The 15,270-nt window shown below is 53.8% G+C and overlaps 7 protein-coding genes across 7 annotated transcripts; 3 read left to right on the top strand and 4 right to left on the bottom strand.

Annotated features, from left to right (window-relative positions):
• Positions 1–100: 100 nt before the first annotated feature.
• M409DRAFT_25571 (uncharacterized protein) lies at positions 101–750 on the top strand (the record flags this gene model as incomplete). The annotated part of the gene is made up of 2 exons (XM_033807751.1): positions 101–481; positions 556–750. 2 exons carry the CDS (start codon positions 101–103, stop codon positions 748–750), a joined length of 576 nt encoding a protein of 191 aa, XP_033665118.1.
• A 731-nt stretch (positions 751–1,481) lies between these two features.
• M409DRAFT_68098 (uncharacterized protein) lies at positions 1,482–2,409 on the top strand (the record flags this gene model as incomplete). Its single annotated transcript, XM_033817686.1, has 2 exons — positions 1,482–1,609; positions 1,671–2,409. The coding sequence occupies 2 exons, from the start codon at positions 1,482–1,484 to the stop codon at positions 2,407–2,409; spliced, it is 867 nt and encodes a 288-aa protein (XP_033665117.1).
• A 188-nt stretch (positions 2,410–2,597) lies between these two features.
• On the bottom strand, positions 2,598–4,599 carry M409DRAFT_25569 (uncharacterized protein; the record flags this gene model as incomplete). The annotated part of the gene is made up of 4 exons (XM_033807750.1): positions 2,598–2,792; positions 2,867–3,961; positions 4,031–4,427; positions 4,490–4,599. The coding sequence occupies 4 exons, from the start codon at positions 4,597–4,599 to the stop codon at positions 2,598–2,600; spliced, it is 1,797 nt and encodes a 598-aa protein (XP_033665116.1).
• A 767-nt stretch (positions 4,600–5,366) lies between these two features.
• On the top strand, positions 5,367–8,654 carry M409DRAFT_25568 (glycoside hydrolase family 38 protein; the record flags this gene model as incomplete). The annotated part of the gene is made up of 1 exon (XM_033807749.1): positions 5,367–8,654. One exon carries the CDS (start codon positions 5,367–5,369, stop codon positions 8,652–8,654), a length of 3,288 nt encoding a protein of 1,095 aa, XP_033665115.1.
• Positions 8,655–9,671: 1,017 nt separating this feature from the next.
• Positions 9,672–10,248, bottom strand: M409DRAFT_56915 (uncharacterized protein; the record flags this gene model as incomplete). The annotated part of the gene is made up of 4 exons (XM_033813446.1): positions 9,672–9,708; positions 9,763–9,821; positions 9,882–10,026; positions 10,139–10,248. The coding sequence occupies 4 exons, from the start codon at positions 10,246–10,248 to the stop codon at positions 9,672–9,674; spliced, it is 351 nt and encodes a 116-aa protein (XP_033665114.1).
• Positions 10,249–11,366: 1,118 nt separating this feature from the next.
• M409DRAFT_56914 (uncharacterized protein) lies at positions 11,367–12,122 on the bottom strand (the record flags this gene model as incomplete). The annotated part of the gene is made up of 1 exon (XM_033813445.1): positions 11,367–12,122. One exon carries the CDS (start codon positions 12,120–12,122, stop codon positions 11,367–11,369), a length of 756 nt encoding a protein of 251 aa, XP_033665113.1.
• A 1,262-nt stretch (positions 12,123–13,384) lies between these two features.
• On the bottom strand, positions 13,385–15,226 carry M409DRAFT_56913 (uncharacterized protein; the record flags this gene model as incomplete). Its single annotated transcript, XM_033813444.1, has 2 exons — positions 13,385–15,052; positions 15,110–15,226. The coding sequence occupies 2 exons, from the start codon at positions 15,224–15,226 to the stop codon at positions 13,385–13,387; spliced, it is 1,785 nt and encodes a 594-aa protein (XP_033665112.1).
• Between the last annotated feature and the right edge of the window lie 44 nt (positions 15,227–15,270).

Below are 15,270 nucleotides of genomic sequence, written 5' to 3'. Positions count from 1 at the left end.
GTAGCCGTTTCGTACCTATTAGGAGCCGACAAAACCTCCTGCAACACATTCAATTCATTGTACAGCAAAATTTCATTCAACCCCAGTCCACGAATCAACCATGTTCTTCAACAAGGCCATCGGTGCTCTCGCCCTCGCCCTCGCCCTCATAGGCTCCACCAAAGCAGCCCCCACCCTCATCGAACGAGTCACCCCTTGCACGGCCAACTACCGCATAGCAGAGCTCAACGGCGTCGCCCCGGCCTTCAGCGACCAAACTCCAGGAGCAACAGCCAAGTTCCTCCAGCAGCTTCCCCTGAAGCCCGACGCCCACCTCATCCTCTACATCGACGGCGCGCCTGGCATCACCGTCGCGCCAGACGCCAGCACCGTCCGTGATTTCGCCTTGGGCGTTCGCCAGCTCTTCTACAAGGTCTATCCGACGTCTTCGCCAGCATCGACCGACTATGGAAATGGCACCACCCACACCGAGCTTGAAATTGTACGTCCGCCTGCCCCCTTTTCTCCATCGCTACCAATTTTCTGTTTTACTAATTTCCCGTGCCATCTCACCAGATCACGGGCGTCCTGCATACGATCGCGCTGCCACTCAATATCCACGCCGGCATGAACTTCAACTACGACCTGGCCGATTGCCAGATCAAGACGATTCAAGGGTTCTTGACGATCCCGTCGGCCGTGGGAGGTGTGCCTGTCAACCGACAAGCAGTCGCAAACGAACTCCTAGCCGCGGGGAATGCAGGTTTATGATTGTTAACGGCTTGAATGTGTTAAACCTTGCGTATATGTGTTGACACTCTCCGTTACTGTATCGTCCCCTTTCAACGTCATTGATGGCGGCGATGTTGGGCTGGAATGTTTTCAAAGCAGCGTGCAAGTTACCTGGCAGTCTTTGATCACAAAAAGCAGTTTGCCTACCTGGTCGTCTCGTGTTTTCATCTGTCCGTGCGAACTTTGGTGTTTTGCGAAAAGCATCAAGCGACAGCAAATCTTGATTTCCGTATGGCCCGTTGCATATTGAACTCGTTTGATCGCACTGCGTGCGCTGTTGCCGTCTTTCTTGCTGACAGGACGTGCCTCAGCGGCAGGATTATCTTCGAACATGCTATCTCGAACAGTGTTGGCGTCTCAGACATCGGGAATAAGTATCAGGCTGGCCTGGACAATATGTTAATGAATCTAACTGTTCGACACTCGCTTGGCAGTATAATGCTCTGCAGTCGCTCTCGAGATTGAACAGCGAATGGAAAGTGATTCGTGGCTACTCTCCAAGGCACCGCACGCGTACATGCTCTCTAACTGCCATCGAGCCTTTCCAGTATTCCCGATAGCTGTCATATTGCCGAAAATCTGCAATTTGCAAATCGCAGAACGGGAACGACTCCCTCGATCACTCCAATCTCACAACCAGAGTTCCATTGTAGAATTTGTCGAATTCTTGATCAGTGCTGCAAGACTTTCTCTTTCAGTTCTCACGTATTATGGCCTCGTCAAGACGCACACCAACGTCCTACGAGCAGTTCAAGAACTTTCGCACCACGTTTCCCGCCCCTTTTGTGGCACATGTCGAGATCAATCGTCCCGAGAAAATCAATGCCTTTGACAATGCGTAATCATCGTCGGCCAATGCTGCGAAATTGCGCAGGTACGACTAACCTCACGTCTCTCAGGATGTTCCGCGAGATTACAGCGCTTTTCGACCTGATCTCCCACGATCCCAACGTCCGCGTCGTGATGCTTTCAGGAGCCGGCACGAGAGGGTTTTCCGCCGGCTTGGATGTCATGGCCGAATCAACATCTGGTCCCGTGGGCACACCGGTCGAAACACGGGACTTTGCACGTAAGGCATGGGCCGTCCGACGACATGCCCTTCTGTACCAGGAGTCGGTCAACGCTCTCGAACGATGTGAGAAACCCATTGTATGCCTACTACACGTCGTAACATTTGGAGCCGCGGTTGACTTCGCCACTGCCGCCGACGTGCGCTACTGCACCCGAGATGTGAAGCTCTGTGTCCGCGAGATTGATGCAGGGCTGGCTCCTGACGTGGGCACTCTTTCTCGGCTTCCAAAGATCGGCGTTCCATACTCTTGGGCCAAGGAGATAATCTACTCGGCGGAAGTGGTCGGCGGCGAAGAGGCGGCGCGCATAGGTTTGGCCAGCAAAGTCTTCAATACCAAAGAGGAGATGGTCAGTAGCGCACTAGCATGGGCGACGAATGTGGCCTCCAAAAGTCCCGTGGCGGTCCAGAGCTCCAAAGCGCTCTGGGACTTCAGTAGGGACCGCCCAGTGGCCGATGGATTGCTCTACACAGCCGCGTGGAACAGTGCCATGGTATTGTCGGACGACGTGCGGAAGGCGATGACCAGCGGGCTCAAAAGGACGCAGCCGACATTTGAGAAACTCTAGTTGAAGTGTCAGAACAGTAGTTCGATAGACATTCCGGCTGTGCACTCACTTCGCTGATATGCATTTGCTTTGAAAGCGTGCGAAATATTCTGTACGTTTGTAATCAAAGTCATGCCATTCGCTTCAGAGTGGAAGGTCGGTGGGGATCGTGACTGCAAACAAGACACGCTGGCAGCCTTTCGGATGCTCTAAAAGGCCGCCCGCAGTTCTTTGAGATTCGCAAGTCGTTCTTGCTGGACTTTTCGAAAGCCGGCTGTGCCTTGTGCACGCTCAAGAAGCCTCACGTAACGTTCGAAATCGCTCTTGGCCAGTGTCAGTCGCGGGTCGTTGATATCACCGCTGGGGTGGCTCCGTTTTGTGGCCAGCAGTGTACCGATTATGACCTGTAGCTCTGTCAGTATTGAAGTAAGAGACCATTGGCTCCAATGCAAGTCATTTTCCAAGGCTTCTTGCTTACGGCCATTGTGAATGTGCGATTGTGCACCTCGCCCCATCTCTCCACCTGGTTGGGCGAAAGCCGTGCCAAAGCGAAGAATGCCGACATGCCTTCGTGCGCAGACTGAGCCGCACTGCATTGGTCTTCGAAAGTGTCTGTCGCTTGCTCCATCTGAAGGAGCATCAAAGCTGAGAAGTAACTGCTGCTCACAGCAACATGTTGATAAAGGAGTCTAGGCGGTTGGTTTTCGAAGCGCGAAGGACTCAAGGAATTGAACGGCGGGTCAAAGTGGTGATAGAGGTCCCGAAAGCTGGTGATGGTCTGTTCGGTGCCATTCGGTAGAGGTTGCTTCCGGGAGCGTAGCACACAAACATTGGTCTGAACAAAGCTAGAATAACGCCACATGGTACGGATGTAGGCATTGTCGGTCAACAGAGTAGGATCAGAGAGATCTGCTCCTTCGTCTTCGATGCTGGACAGGCTGGTGCTGCAAAAATGGTCGGGTTCTACGTCGTAATACATTGTAGTGGCAGGCAATCCCAGCCATAGAGACAATTGCGTATCCTGCATCATGGTGGCCTGCCACAATCGGCAGCGTAGTTGTGCCTCGCTGTAATTTGAGGCGAGACCAATGCGGTTTGGGTGGCAATTGAGCTTGAGATGATACGCCAGTCGCTGGGTGATACCTGAGATTGTCCACGCATCGGAGATCCTGTCGGTAGCAATGAGGAAATGGCAAATCAAGACCATTGTCTGAACTGTTGCCACAGAGTGGTGGTTGAGATAACTCGAAAGACAAAGACCCTGATGGCAGCAGCTCAAGTAAAATTCTGAAAAATCCGCGCGAGTACTTTGCGTAGCCTGTGTGTGCATGTCCTGCGCAGCGACCGCGAAAATGGCAAACTGCAGAGCGACATGAGCAGCATTGCTGGCGTGTTTTTCTTCATCCAGAAGAAGCCAAAAGCGGTCGTAGTCGGCCATGAAAGACTCTCGCGGTACGATCGGATACAGAGGATGTATGGCCTGGAAAAAGCGCTCCAGAAGTATATCGGCTTCATCTTTGGCTGGCAAAGCTGCAATAACCTCGACAAGCCCTCCCGCATCGGTCCAGTAGTTCTCTAGGCCCAGGCATGATTGTCAGTACGGCACGAGGCAGGCTCGACCGTTTGGAGCATTGGAACGTACGAAATGGATGGGGAAAGCTTGCCCCAAATAAGTTGAGAAGCGCGCGGCGATCTTCCAGTGCAGGGTCTGGTCTGGAAACAGGAGATCCAGTAGGCGAAAGATGTACATGTCGGTGGCGAGCAGATCATCGCGCTCGTCAGACCCTGTGTGCGCAGTTACCTGGCCAAACTGGACGCCCTCGTCGCCTGTTTCCGGGAGTGCTGAGGCCGATGCCAGGACGATCTCTGAAGCCAATCCTTCCACAGTCAAGGCATCCTGCGGGCAACCGCTGGGTGTTACAGTCGAAGGGGGCGTGGCAGGCGGACGGCGCTCTTTTCGTGGGCGTGGCATCGGAGCTTGGGACGCAGCGAGGAAGTTCGCCACGGGGGTGTATTGACACTCGACTTGGCGCTTCACGCTTGACTCGTAGAAACGTTAGCGGGCTGGTCGATTGGAAGGACGGGCGTTGCAACGACGGACCAGGTGAAGCAGGCAGGACGCCCTCGGTCACACCTGCTCTTCCTCTCGACACAAGCCAGGCAGTTAAGGGTTGGCTTGTTCCGCTGCTTGGGACGGCGAGGAGGATCCATGATGGGTACTGGTGATTCTGGTGCTGGTGATGGTGCAGAGGTAGTAATCGCTATTGCTTGCCATATAATAGTTACATGTATCCCCGCATTTTGTGGTTGCGATGTCATGTGATTTGTTCTGCCCCGCAAGGCTTTGATGGCTCCGTCTTCGTCAGGCTCCGGAGGTCCGTATTGCGGTAAAAGAAACATTTGCACCTAATGAAAAGTATTCTCCATGCTACACCTGTTGTTCTAAGATAAGACTAGTCTTAGACGATTAAGACTACTGTAATTTTGAACTTCTTAATTTAATCTAGGGTATCAGTATTAGTTAAGCTATATAGTCTCCTTTAGTAATCCACCGTAGTTTCTAAAATCTTGATTGTCTAAAAAGAAATGCTACCAGACTTAATGAAGCTATTAACATTACTGAATAAGTTAACGGAAGGAAAGCTATTAATCCACCGTATTTTCTAAAATCTTGATTGTCTGAAACAGCGTGAATAACAGCTACCTGATAAGTAACATGTACTTCGTGCACCTCGCTTGTTCTTCTGTTGTTGGGCATCTCGCAACGGTCGCTATTTTTAAGGGCCGATGATCAGCGCCAAGGTGGTTTCCGGTTTCTGGGGCGATCGATGCGGAGAGAGCTCCACGTGTAGCTGTTGGCTGCGTGCGTGTACCTGCGTCGACGAGCTCACCTGATCCCACCCAGCTCTGTACTACACATTGGTTAGGAGTCGGCTGACCATTTCAATCACCTCTCATCAATTCCGCCTATCCAAACAATGGGAGGCGAATCGTCCCACAAGATGGCCTCGTCTGCTCCATCCTACCCGCAGCTGGCCGAACGCCCCAAGGGCAAGCTGATTCACTCCATTTACCAGGATCGTCTGAAGCAGTTCACCGACGGCGGACAGTACCGACAACAAGGCTTGCTGGCCAAGCTCTACGACGGCCGTGTCTCTGGAGACAAGCATGTCAAGCTGTCAGTATGGGATGCACCGGATCTCTCGCGCCCCACCTTCGACGAGGCAACCAGCAAAGAGAATGAATACAAGAAGACCGAAAAGGGTCAGTGGTTTGGACCGAGTTGGAGCACACACTGGTTCAAAGTGCACTTTACAGTGCCTAAAGACTGGGACTACAAGTCGTTGATAGAGCTGCATTGGGACGCCAGCTGCGAAGGCATGGTCTGGACCCACGATGGCAAGCCTCTGCAAGGTCTGACAGGCAATGGCGAAAGAATCGAATGGATCGTTCCCAAAGAGTACAGAGACGGCAAAGAGCACACCATTTATATCGAGACTGCCTGCAATGGCATGTTCGGCAATGCTCCCGGCGGTGATTCCATCCAGCCGCCTGATCCCAACAAGTACTTCCAACTGAAAGAGGCCGACCTCGTCAGTGTGAACGAACAAGCTCGAGCTTTGTTCTACGACTTCTGGATCATTGGCGATGCCGCACGAGAATTCCCAACCGACAGCTGGGAAGAGCATGCCGCTTTGCAAGTCTGCAACGAGATCATGGACTGTTTCATCGAAGGCAAAGGCTCCAATGCATGCATCTTGAAGTGTCGAGAGATTGCAAAGAGATATGTCGGCGAGAAGGTCGATTCAGCACATGTATACGACCTCGAGCCTGAGAAAGAGGTGCTGATCAGTGGGATTGGTCACTGTCACATCGATACTTGCTGGTTGTGGCCTTGGGCTGAGACGAAACGCAAGATTGCTCGCAGTTGGTCCAATCAATGCGACCTGCTGGATCGATACCCAGAACACCGCTTCTGTGCATCACAAGCTCAGCAGTACAAGTGGTTGGAGAAGTACTACCCATACGCCTTCGATCGGGTCAAGGATCATGTCAAGAAGGGCACCTTCCAGCCCATCGGTGGCAGCTGGGTTGAACATGACACCAACCTGCCGTCAGGAGAATCTCTTGTTCGTCAATTTGTCTACGGCCAGCGATACTTTGAATCTCGATTTGGCGAGAGATGCCGAACATTCTGGCTGCCTGACACGTTCGGCTACTCCTCCCAAATCCCACAACTCTGCCGACTGGCTGGTATGGATCGCTTCTTCACGCAGAAGCTCAGCTGGAACAACATCAACAACTTCCCACACACCACCTTCAACTGGGTCAGTCTGGACGGCAGCCAAGTCATCTGCCACATGGCGCCGTCTGAGACCTACACTGCTGAGGCACACTTTGGTGATGTCAAGCGGTCTGTGACCCAACACAAGAGCATGGACCAAGATCCGACATCTTTGCTTGTTTTTGGAAAGGGTGATGGTGGAGGTGGTCCAACCTTTGAACATATTGAGAAGCTTCGTCGCTGCCGTGGTATCAGCGACAAAGTTGGCCTCCTGCCTCGAGTCCACATGGGCTATAGTGTTGAAGACTTCTTCGACCGACTCGAAAACAACGCTGCCACCGGCAAGACCGAGTTTGTGACGTGGTATGGTGAGCTGTACTTTGAGCTCCACCGCGGCACATACACCACTCAAGCCAACAACAAGCGCAACAACCGCTTGTCTGAGATTCTCCTTCACGATATTGAATATCTTGGCACGCTGGCCACTATCAAGGGTGACAAGGCATACAAATATCCAAAGAAGGAGATTGACGAGATGTGGGAGAATGTGCTGCTGTGTCAGTTCCACGACTGTCTTCCAGGTTCTGCCATCGAGATGTGTTACGATGATTCAGCTGAACTATATGCCAAAGTCTTCAAGACCGGCAAGAAGGCGTTGAAGGATGCTCTGACAGCGCTCGGTTTTGAAGATAAGAAAGACGCCAAACCCGTCGCCTTGAACACTCTCGGCTGGCAACGACATGAGCTCGCCATGCACCAGACATCCTCCGGCCTCACCCACAGCGCCGAGATCATCGGCCAGCCAGCCGGTGTCAATACCAAGACTGGCGACTTCCTCGAAGTGGCCTCCGTCAACGAAATGGAAGACGGCAGCTTCCTCCTCGAAAACTCCAAACTCCAAGTCAAGGTCTCCGACGGCGTCATCACCTCCCTCTACGACAAGTCCGCCAAACGGGAATCCATCCCCAAAGGCAGCAAAGCCAACCAACTCGTCATCTTCGACGACAAGCCCCTCTACTGGCAAGCCTGGGACGTCGAAGTCTTCCACCTGCACTCCCGCAAAGAACTCCCCGCCACACCCAACACCACCTCCATCACGGAAAACTCCCCCTTCCGCGTCGCCGTCACCACCACGACCAAAATCTCCGACGAATCCTGGATCAAAACCACCATCTTCCTCTCCGCCGTCACCTCCTCCGCCCCGACCTCCTACGTCGAAGTATCCGCCGAAGTCGAATGGCGCGAAACGATGAAATTCCTCAAAGTCGAATTCCCCACCACCATCAAAAACACCGAAGCCTCCTACGAAACGCAATTCGGCCTCGTCAAGCGCCCCACGCACTACAACACCACCTGGGACATGGCGAAGTTCGAAGTCTGCTGCCACAAATGGGCGGATTTGTCGGAACACGGTTACGGCGTGAGCATCCTCAACGACAGCAAGTACGGCATCGCGACGGTCGGAAACCTCATGCGTCTCTCCCTCCTCCGCGCCCCGAAAGCCCCCGACGCCCACGCGGACATGGGGCGCCACCACATCAAATGGGCGATTCTCCCCCGCGCAGGCGGCCTCGACCACCGCACCGTCCGCGCCGCGTTCGAGTTCAACAACCCCCTCTCCATCCACCGCCACCCGAACCCGGAGGCGATCTCGGACCTCCTCTCGGCCTTCAAACTCACGCCTTCCTCCTCCCCCTCCCTCGTCATCGACACGATCAAGCGGGGCGAAGACGACGCCGACGCTTCGAACCATGAACTCCCCTCGAAAACCTCCAAAGACCGCCACGTCATCCTCAGGATCTACGACAGTTTGGGTGGGACGAGTCGCGGTGTCGTGGAGTTTGGGAGTGTCAAAGTGAAGAAGGCGTGGAAGGTGAATTTGTTGGAGGATGTGATTGAGGAAGTGGAGGTGGGGAAGGAAGGGTTGGAGGTCGAGTTGAGGGCTTTTGAGGTGGGGACTTGGAAGGTGCTTTTGGGGTAGATTGGGATCCTGGTAGGAGAAGGGCGCGAGAGAGAGAACGAGAATGAGGTTTATGTAGTCATGGGAAATTGAACCACGGGAAACACCGGATATTGATTGATGAAAAATGGCACAAGGAGCGATGGTTCTCTCACTTGTCGAATACCTCTTGCTGGTAAAGGGGTACCATGCAGAACTCGGCCACATCTTGTCTCCCTGCCATGTTTTCGCACAGTATATCGCTGTCAGGGAAGTGAGTATCGCACCCTGCTTTACGATTTCTGCCCTTCCCTCCGTTAAGAGAGAGCCTTGGGAAAAGAAAGGGGTTTCATTCCAGGTTTTCCAATGTGAGTGACCAGAGCGTGAAGAAGAGGAGACAAGAAGGTACTTGATCAAAGCAGAGGAGAAAAAAAAACAGCTTCCGAATTAAGCTATACGCACACAGTCGCAATCGCAGTCGCAATCGAATCGAATCAAAGAAGTAAAAAGCCTCAACGGCTGGGAAACACCCCGACGCAGACGCAAGCAGAATCCACAATGCTTTCTTTCTTTCCCCATTCCCACTCCCATACGAAAGCACGCTTCGCCGCTGGACGTATAGGACTTCCTGACTCTTGATCGAAAAGAAGCCAAGGATTCTTCATCTCACATCTCAGTCGAATCGAAAAAAAAACACGCCTCGGCGCACCTTCACAGAGCCCAATTCCGTCCGTAAATGCATGGTTCTCGTCGTCGTGTCAGGGGGGAAAAGCAAGGTCGAAGAAAGCTTCAAGAAGGTCTGCATTGTTGCGCAGTTTTTATGAAAATGCACGATGTGGATGATGGGAATCCGCTCTTCTCGCTCGTTTCGTCTGCCGTCTATCGATCGTATCGACAATGGCAAGGGAGAAGGGTTCCTGCCGTGGTTCGTAAGGGTGGTGTGTGTATTCGTGCCGATCCGTCTGTCGTCTGGTGGACAGTCTTTGAGGAAGCCTTGAGTGTGCCTCGAAGCCGTGATGCTGATGAAGGACGCAGAGCAGAGGGACTATGTCAGTCTCTTCACTGCTGCTGTCCGGGTTGGAAGTTGATCGGTCGCCTGTGGTCAAGTCAGTTCCCGCTCCACCTTTCCACCGCTTCATTTCTCACTTACTTGAAAAGTAGAATATGCGGCTCAGGCTCATGGACCTCATAGTGTTCCCATCCTAAGCTCTGCATTCCCATATTAGCCAACCACATCTCCCCCATCTTGGCGGATATGATCTTTCTTACCTGCGTAATCCCCAATCCTCTCCACTCATCCTCCCACAGCAACTTCAGCGTGCCCCGCGCTCCGTCAAAGTAGTCCTTGGGAATGGCCTTGAGCATCTGCTTGGGGAGTTGCACATGGCGGTATTCGAAGTGGTCGTCATTGTAGCTGTCAAGCAATCAGTATCAGTCACACGTCCATCCACCACAATCTCTTCTTCCTTTCTTCCACCCCTCCCCCGCACAAATGGTTGAAAGTGAGGGACATTCTGTCTACTCACCGACTGGAGTAATGGATCGAATCAATAAACTCATCGAGCTTATCCCGCTCGCTATCCGTCAACAGACGCGGCTTCTTGTTGCGTCGCGTGTAGTCAATGTCCAACGCCATTGTGATCTTGCCCGTCCCTGTCTGCACTGCTCTTTTTCTATCGCCGTTCTTTACTTCCAGTCACCGCGTCCCGCAACCTCGAAGTCGGGGCCAGTGATAGGATGTCGTCGTACGGGTGTGTGTGGCCGCTCGGCTATGGGAGTGTTGGAGGTGATGTTCGCAGTCGTTGCCGGAGGGGTAGGTGGATGTTGGAAAAGAAGGAACCGCTACTGCAGGCACCGCGTTCAAGCGTCTTGTTTCACCGCCGGAACAGTCGCTGCAGTTTCAGCCAATGCCGCCGATAGAGCTGTCGTCGTCGCCGTCGTGTCGAGTGTGTTCGGGGAAGCGTGTGAGATTGTGGGCGTGTTCTCGAAAATGGGGGATCTTTTTGGTGGTGGTGGTGTTTGTTTCTGGAGAGAAAGCAGTTACGAACCTCGCGTGTCAACAAAGATCGATGAGCTCTTCACTAGCCCCCGGACGGTCCCGCGGCGGGGGATGCTGGCCAATCACAGCCGACGCGGTCCTTGGTTCACCACCTGGCACGCGCGGAAGCTTCACATGCGCCCATCTGTCAGGCGATCTTTCACTGCATGATACATGACCCGTTCCGCGGAACTACAACAAGATCTGTACAACTGAGGCAAAATGATACGTGTTGTCTTGAAGAAACTTTTAGCAAGCTGCATGTACAAAAGCACACTACGAAATAGAGGACAGATAACTCCTTGGTCTATTCCATTTCGTGGTTCGGTATCCCCTGTGTCTCCAGATAAGACGTATACTCGTTAAAAAGAAACCAATTCATTCCTTTCCTCCGCGCAGCAGACAAGACAGCAAAAGTAATGAATGAGTGGACGGCAGATGGTCCTCTGAATTCGCCGGGCAAGGAAAGTGTGGTGTTCGGTCGTGTCGGGTCGTCAGAGAGGAAATCAATCTGCCAGAGAGATGTAGAAAGAGCGGGTTATCGTGGTCGGTGTATGCACAGTAGAAGTGAGCCCTTCGAGGTGGATGGCACCCAGCACTGAGATGTCGTCGGTAATGAATGATATGGTTCAGAACATCTCCATCTGCAACCTCCAACGATGTCCTGATCGGTCAGAGGAACGATTGTGCTGGAGCGCGTGACTGGTCCATGGATTTCAAATCCAGATTGGCTCTTCAGCGTGGTAGGTCTCGTAGATGAGGCTGTGGATCTCGGCGAGGTAGCTATCGGCGTCGTATCGAGCAAGGCCGTGCGCTTCCATGTACGCGGCATCCTCCTCAGCTTCGGCATCGCGCACAGCGTAGCTCAACTCCTCGGCGACCTCATCCAGCTGGGCGAGTTCGTTGCCAAAGGGGTTCTCTTGCGGCGCTTCGATCGGCTTGAACATCTCGGTCGAGTTGCGAACGATGCTGGATGGTGGAGACATCATACGCTGGACCGAGCGCTTGCGGTGAACCCGTTCGTGAGCCTTCTTGGAATGCGAGGGCACTCGCTGTGGGATGGATGGAGCGTCGAAGGAAGCTCGTGATTGCAGAGTTGGCGAAGAGTCTTGCGCAGACTTGAAGTAGCAGCTCAAGTGGTTTGGCTCGGGCTCGGGGCTGATGGGGGAGTTCTCGATCGAAGAAGCGTCGGTGTTGGAGCTGATGTCGAATGTGCTGGCGTCGCTGCCCTCGTGGGAAGACCTGGATGATGACGAGGAGAAGTCGCGAGTGCCGCCGACGGGCGCAGTGCCGGCGATATCAGGTGCGTCGTATGACAGCGCATTCGTGCTGGACAGCAGAACGACGGGTGACGAGATCTGAGTGCGGTGGACTGGTCGACCTTGGCGTTGACTGGCGGCGCGGCCGACGTGGACGTTCTCGAGGTGATCAGGCTTGGAGCGCCGGGTGGTAAAGGCACGTACGAGCGACATGGTGGCCGTTTTGAATGGGGTTGTCGTCGAAGACGGTGTTCAAGGTTGGATGGTGCAGTCGCGGGTTGTCGTGAATGTCGCGATTGCTCCTGACTCGCAGTTTGGCAATCACAAGGCAATCGTCGCAGGTTGTCGGCGCTCGACGGTGGACGTCAGAGTGATGAGAACAGCTGTCACGCGGGCTGCTGGAGGGGTGTGTGAAGGGAGGGACTGGTGCGACAAAGACGCTGTCCGAGGAATGTCGCAAGGAATGTGAGGGTGTGTGTGAGGGAGTGCGCTTTCGGCGGGCCCTGGCCGCGATGGTAATGATTGAGTGATTGATTGAAGGGAGCGTCACGCCGCAGGCGCGTCTAAATCAGAAGTGCAGAAGGTGCTTGTGGTGGTCAAAAGAGTGACGAGGCACACAGCGATGTACAGGCGACGAAGAGAGCGAACGAGCAGAGGACCAGCGCTTCGATGCGAGACAAGAGTGGAAGGACGAGGCCCGCGACAAAGAGCGACAAGAAGGACAAGAAGTTTCGCGCTCCACACGCTCGACAGGCGACCCGGCAGCGCGGTGGCCGTTGAAACAGCATCCCGGCCAACCGCCAAACGTCTGCAAGGATTGTGCTTCCTCCAGCCAATCACAGCCCCAGCGCATCGTCTCGGCGGGAAAGCTATCCCCAATCACTCCCGGTCTCGACGCCGGCTCAAACTCCTGGTCTGGCCTCGCGCCGTTCATTCGTCGCGGCGAGCACCGTTTCACCACACGCGCGAGAGACGTCTGAGATTGAAGGGGTGAAGCAACAGCTAAACCCGTCCTCAAAGCACACTTTTCATCAAGAACAGGTCTCGCTGGATGAACGCATTCTTTGTTGTTGTTGCAGAGTCCGTGTGCTGATGAACGCGTGATCGGTGCTTCATCGAGACTTTCTGATTCAAAGTTTGCAAATTCTCCGCATTTCTCACATGCTGCGCGGCACGGCCGATGAGAAGGATCCTGGCCGTCGCTCAACGTCCTGTCGGCAACTCTCGAAGCGTTGACGGGATCTCACGTGCGCCGTTATCGATCGGGAACGGCAATATCTCAGAAACGTCGGCCTCGATTCTTCCGACTGCCAATATACTCGGCCAGAATCACATATAGCACTCCAATATCTTTGGTTCGTCTCACACAAAATGCCACCTGGCATCATCATTGCTTGCCACATGCACAACCCGTCCAAGAACGCCAAACCTATGCCACCCATCCATCGCCATGCTATGCCACGAAATAAATACAATCATAACTCGTCGCGTTCGGGAAACCGAATCTCCCACTTCCTCGGCCGCACAGGCTTGCCCAGCCAAGAGTCCCATAGTCGTCCGCCTTCGTTGCCCACGATGAGCGGGATCTTGACCGGCAGATCCAGCCAGCTCCTCAGGATGAACATGGTCGCCTTGTAGACGACTTCTAGCTCTTCGTAGAAGATCTCTGAGATGCTGGGGACGTGGCTTTGGCTCGATTGGTGGTCCTCAAAGTCGTCCAGATCATCCAGGTCGTCGAAGTTTGGTACCTCGCTCGGCTTGAATCGTGGTGTCTCAGCCACGGACTCAGATGGACGGCCTTCTTGTTCTGCTGTTACCATGAGACGGAAATGTTCGAGAGCTTTCAATGCGGCGCTGATCTTGTCGAGCGTGTTGATGAGTGCGACAAGTTCGGTGCGGCGGAGTAAAGGTTTGTCTTCGCCCTCATGGCCATTCCCAAATTCAAACAGCACCTTCAATGCCGTGCCAAATCCATTGGTCTGGACCTTGCCCCAGAGCCGGCATTTGTCGCAACCCACACAGTCCATGATCCTACTCACGTTGCGGAATCGATTGCGAAAGTCTTCCTTCAGGCTGATGCCGTCGGCGGTCTGGTCCTGGAACATGACACTTTCGTCGAAGATCTGAGGTCCAGCTGGGATGGCGTCCGCCAGGATGGTGATCATCTTCTTGGTCCTGCTGTCCTGAACTGTATCGCCTGTGCAGAAGGTGTAGTCTTGGACGTAATCCCGTAGCTTGCCCACAGCACGCAGTATCAGCGCGTAGTTGAAGTAAAGGTTCGAGATCCTTTCGGGGTGGTGGTGCAATCGCTCCTTGTAGCACTCCACGTTGGGGCCCCATTCTCCCGTCGTCTGGTTGAGATAGTCGTAGCAAAGGTGCGTCGAGATCGATGCGTGCATGCCAGAGATGACTCGGTAGAACACTCGCTTCTCCAGACACTCATCCTCAAAGTCAAGAGCCTCTTCTGGCAGACCTGATTTTCTGGCTTCCAGACGATCGTGAGCTTTGATGACCTGCTTGAACTCTTGCGCTGCCACGGCTTGATCTTGCGATATGCCCGACTGAGGAGATGACGACCCTGCATCCAACACTCCCTGCTTTGGCTTCGAAAAGCAGTTCTCTCGGTAGATGGCCTCCCATATTTGATGTGCTCCATCTCCCGAATATCCAGTGAATCGTTCTGGGTTGTCCACCAAACTGACATAGTCACCCTTCCCACTCGCACTCTCATCTTCCGGTACACAGTAATCTCGATCGTCACACTCGTCATCATACTCCACCACACAGCTCTCGCCAACGCTGTCTCCAAGCTCACCCAGCAGCGGCCGTTGCCGTTCCTTCTGCTGCTTCTTGCCCGGGTGTTGTGCTTTTGGTCCTTCCAACTTGCTCAGCTCTTCTGCCCGCCATATCGCGGGGATATCGTCCTCGTTGTCCACAGTATTCACCGCACATGCTCGGTTCCCACACATGCCATTCTCATCATCCCAGAACGGGCATTTCTTGTTGTAGAGATTCAATCGGTAGAACGAGAAGAAGTCGGTGTTGTTCGCAAGGTTCCGTACGTAGGGATGAAGTTTGTCGTTCAGACCGTTCAAGTCGGCGTAGGAGGCGCAAGCATCTGAGACTTTGGCTTTGGGTTCGAGCTGGAAGGCGTTAAGGATTCGTTTGGGAGTAAATCGAGGGTTACAAGAAGAGCTTACTGCGCAGACATCTGGGCTTGTGTGTGGAGAGGTGGATGAGGCGGATTCAGCATGGCAGTCTACACCCCACAGCGCGAAGACTGCGAGGTAGAAGCCGCGTGCTGTCGACGGCCTCATGGTGAAGCCGAGTCCCTTCTTGCAAGCCAGATGTCAGCGCATGT

This window comes from Zasmidium cellare (assembly GCF_010093935.1).
Source record: "Zasmidium cellare ATCC 36951 unplaced genomic scaffold M409scaffold_27, whole genome shotgun sequence".
Taxonomy (NCBI): Eukaryota; Fungi; Ascomycota; class Dothideomycetes; order Mycosphaerellales; family Mycosphaerellaceae; genus Zasmidium; species Zasmidium cellare.
This window is presented reverse-complemented; position numbering and strand designations above follow the sequence as displayed.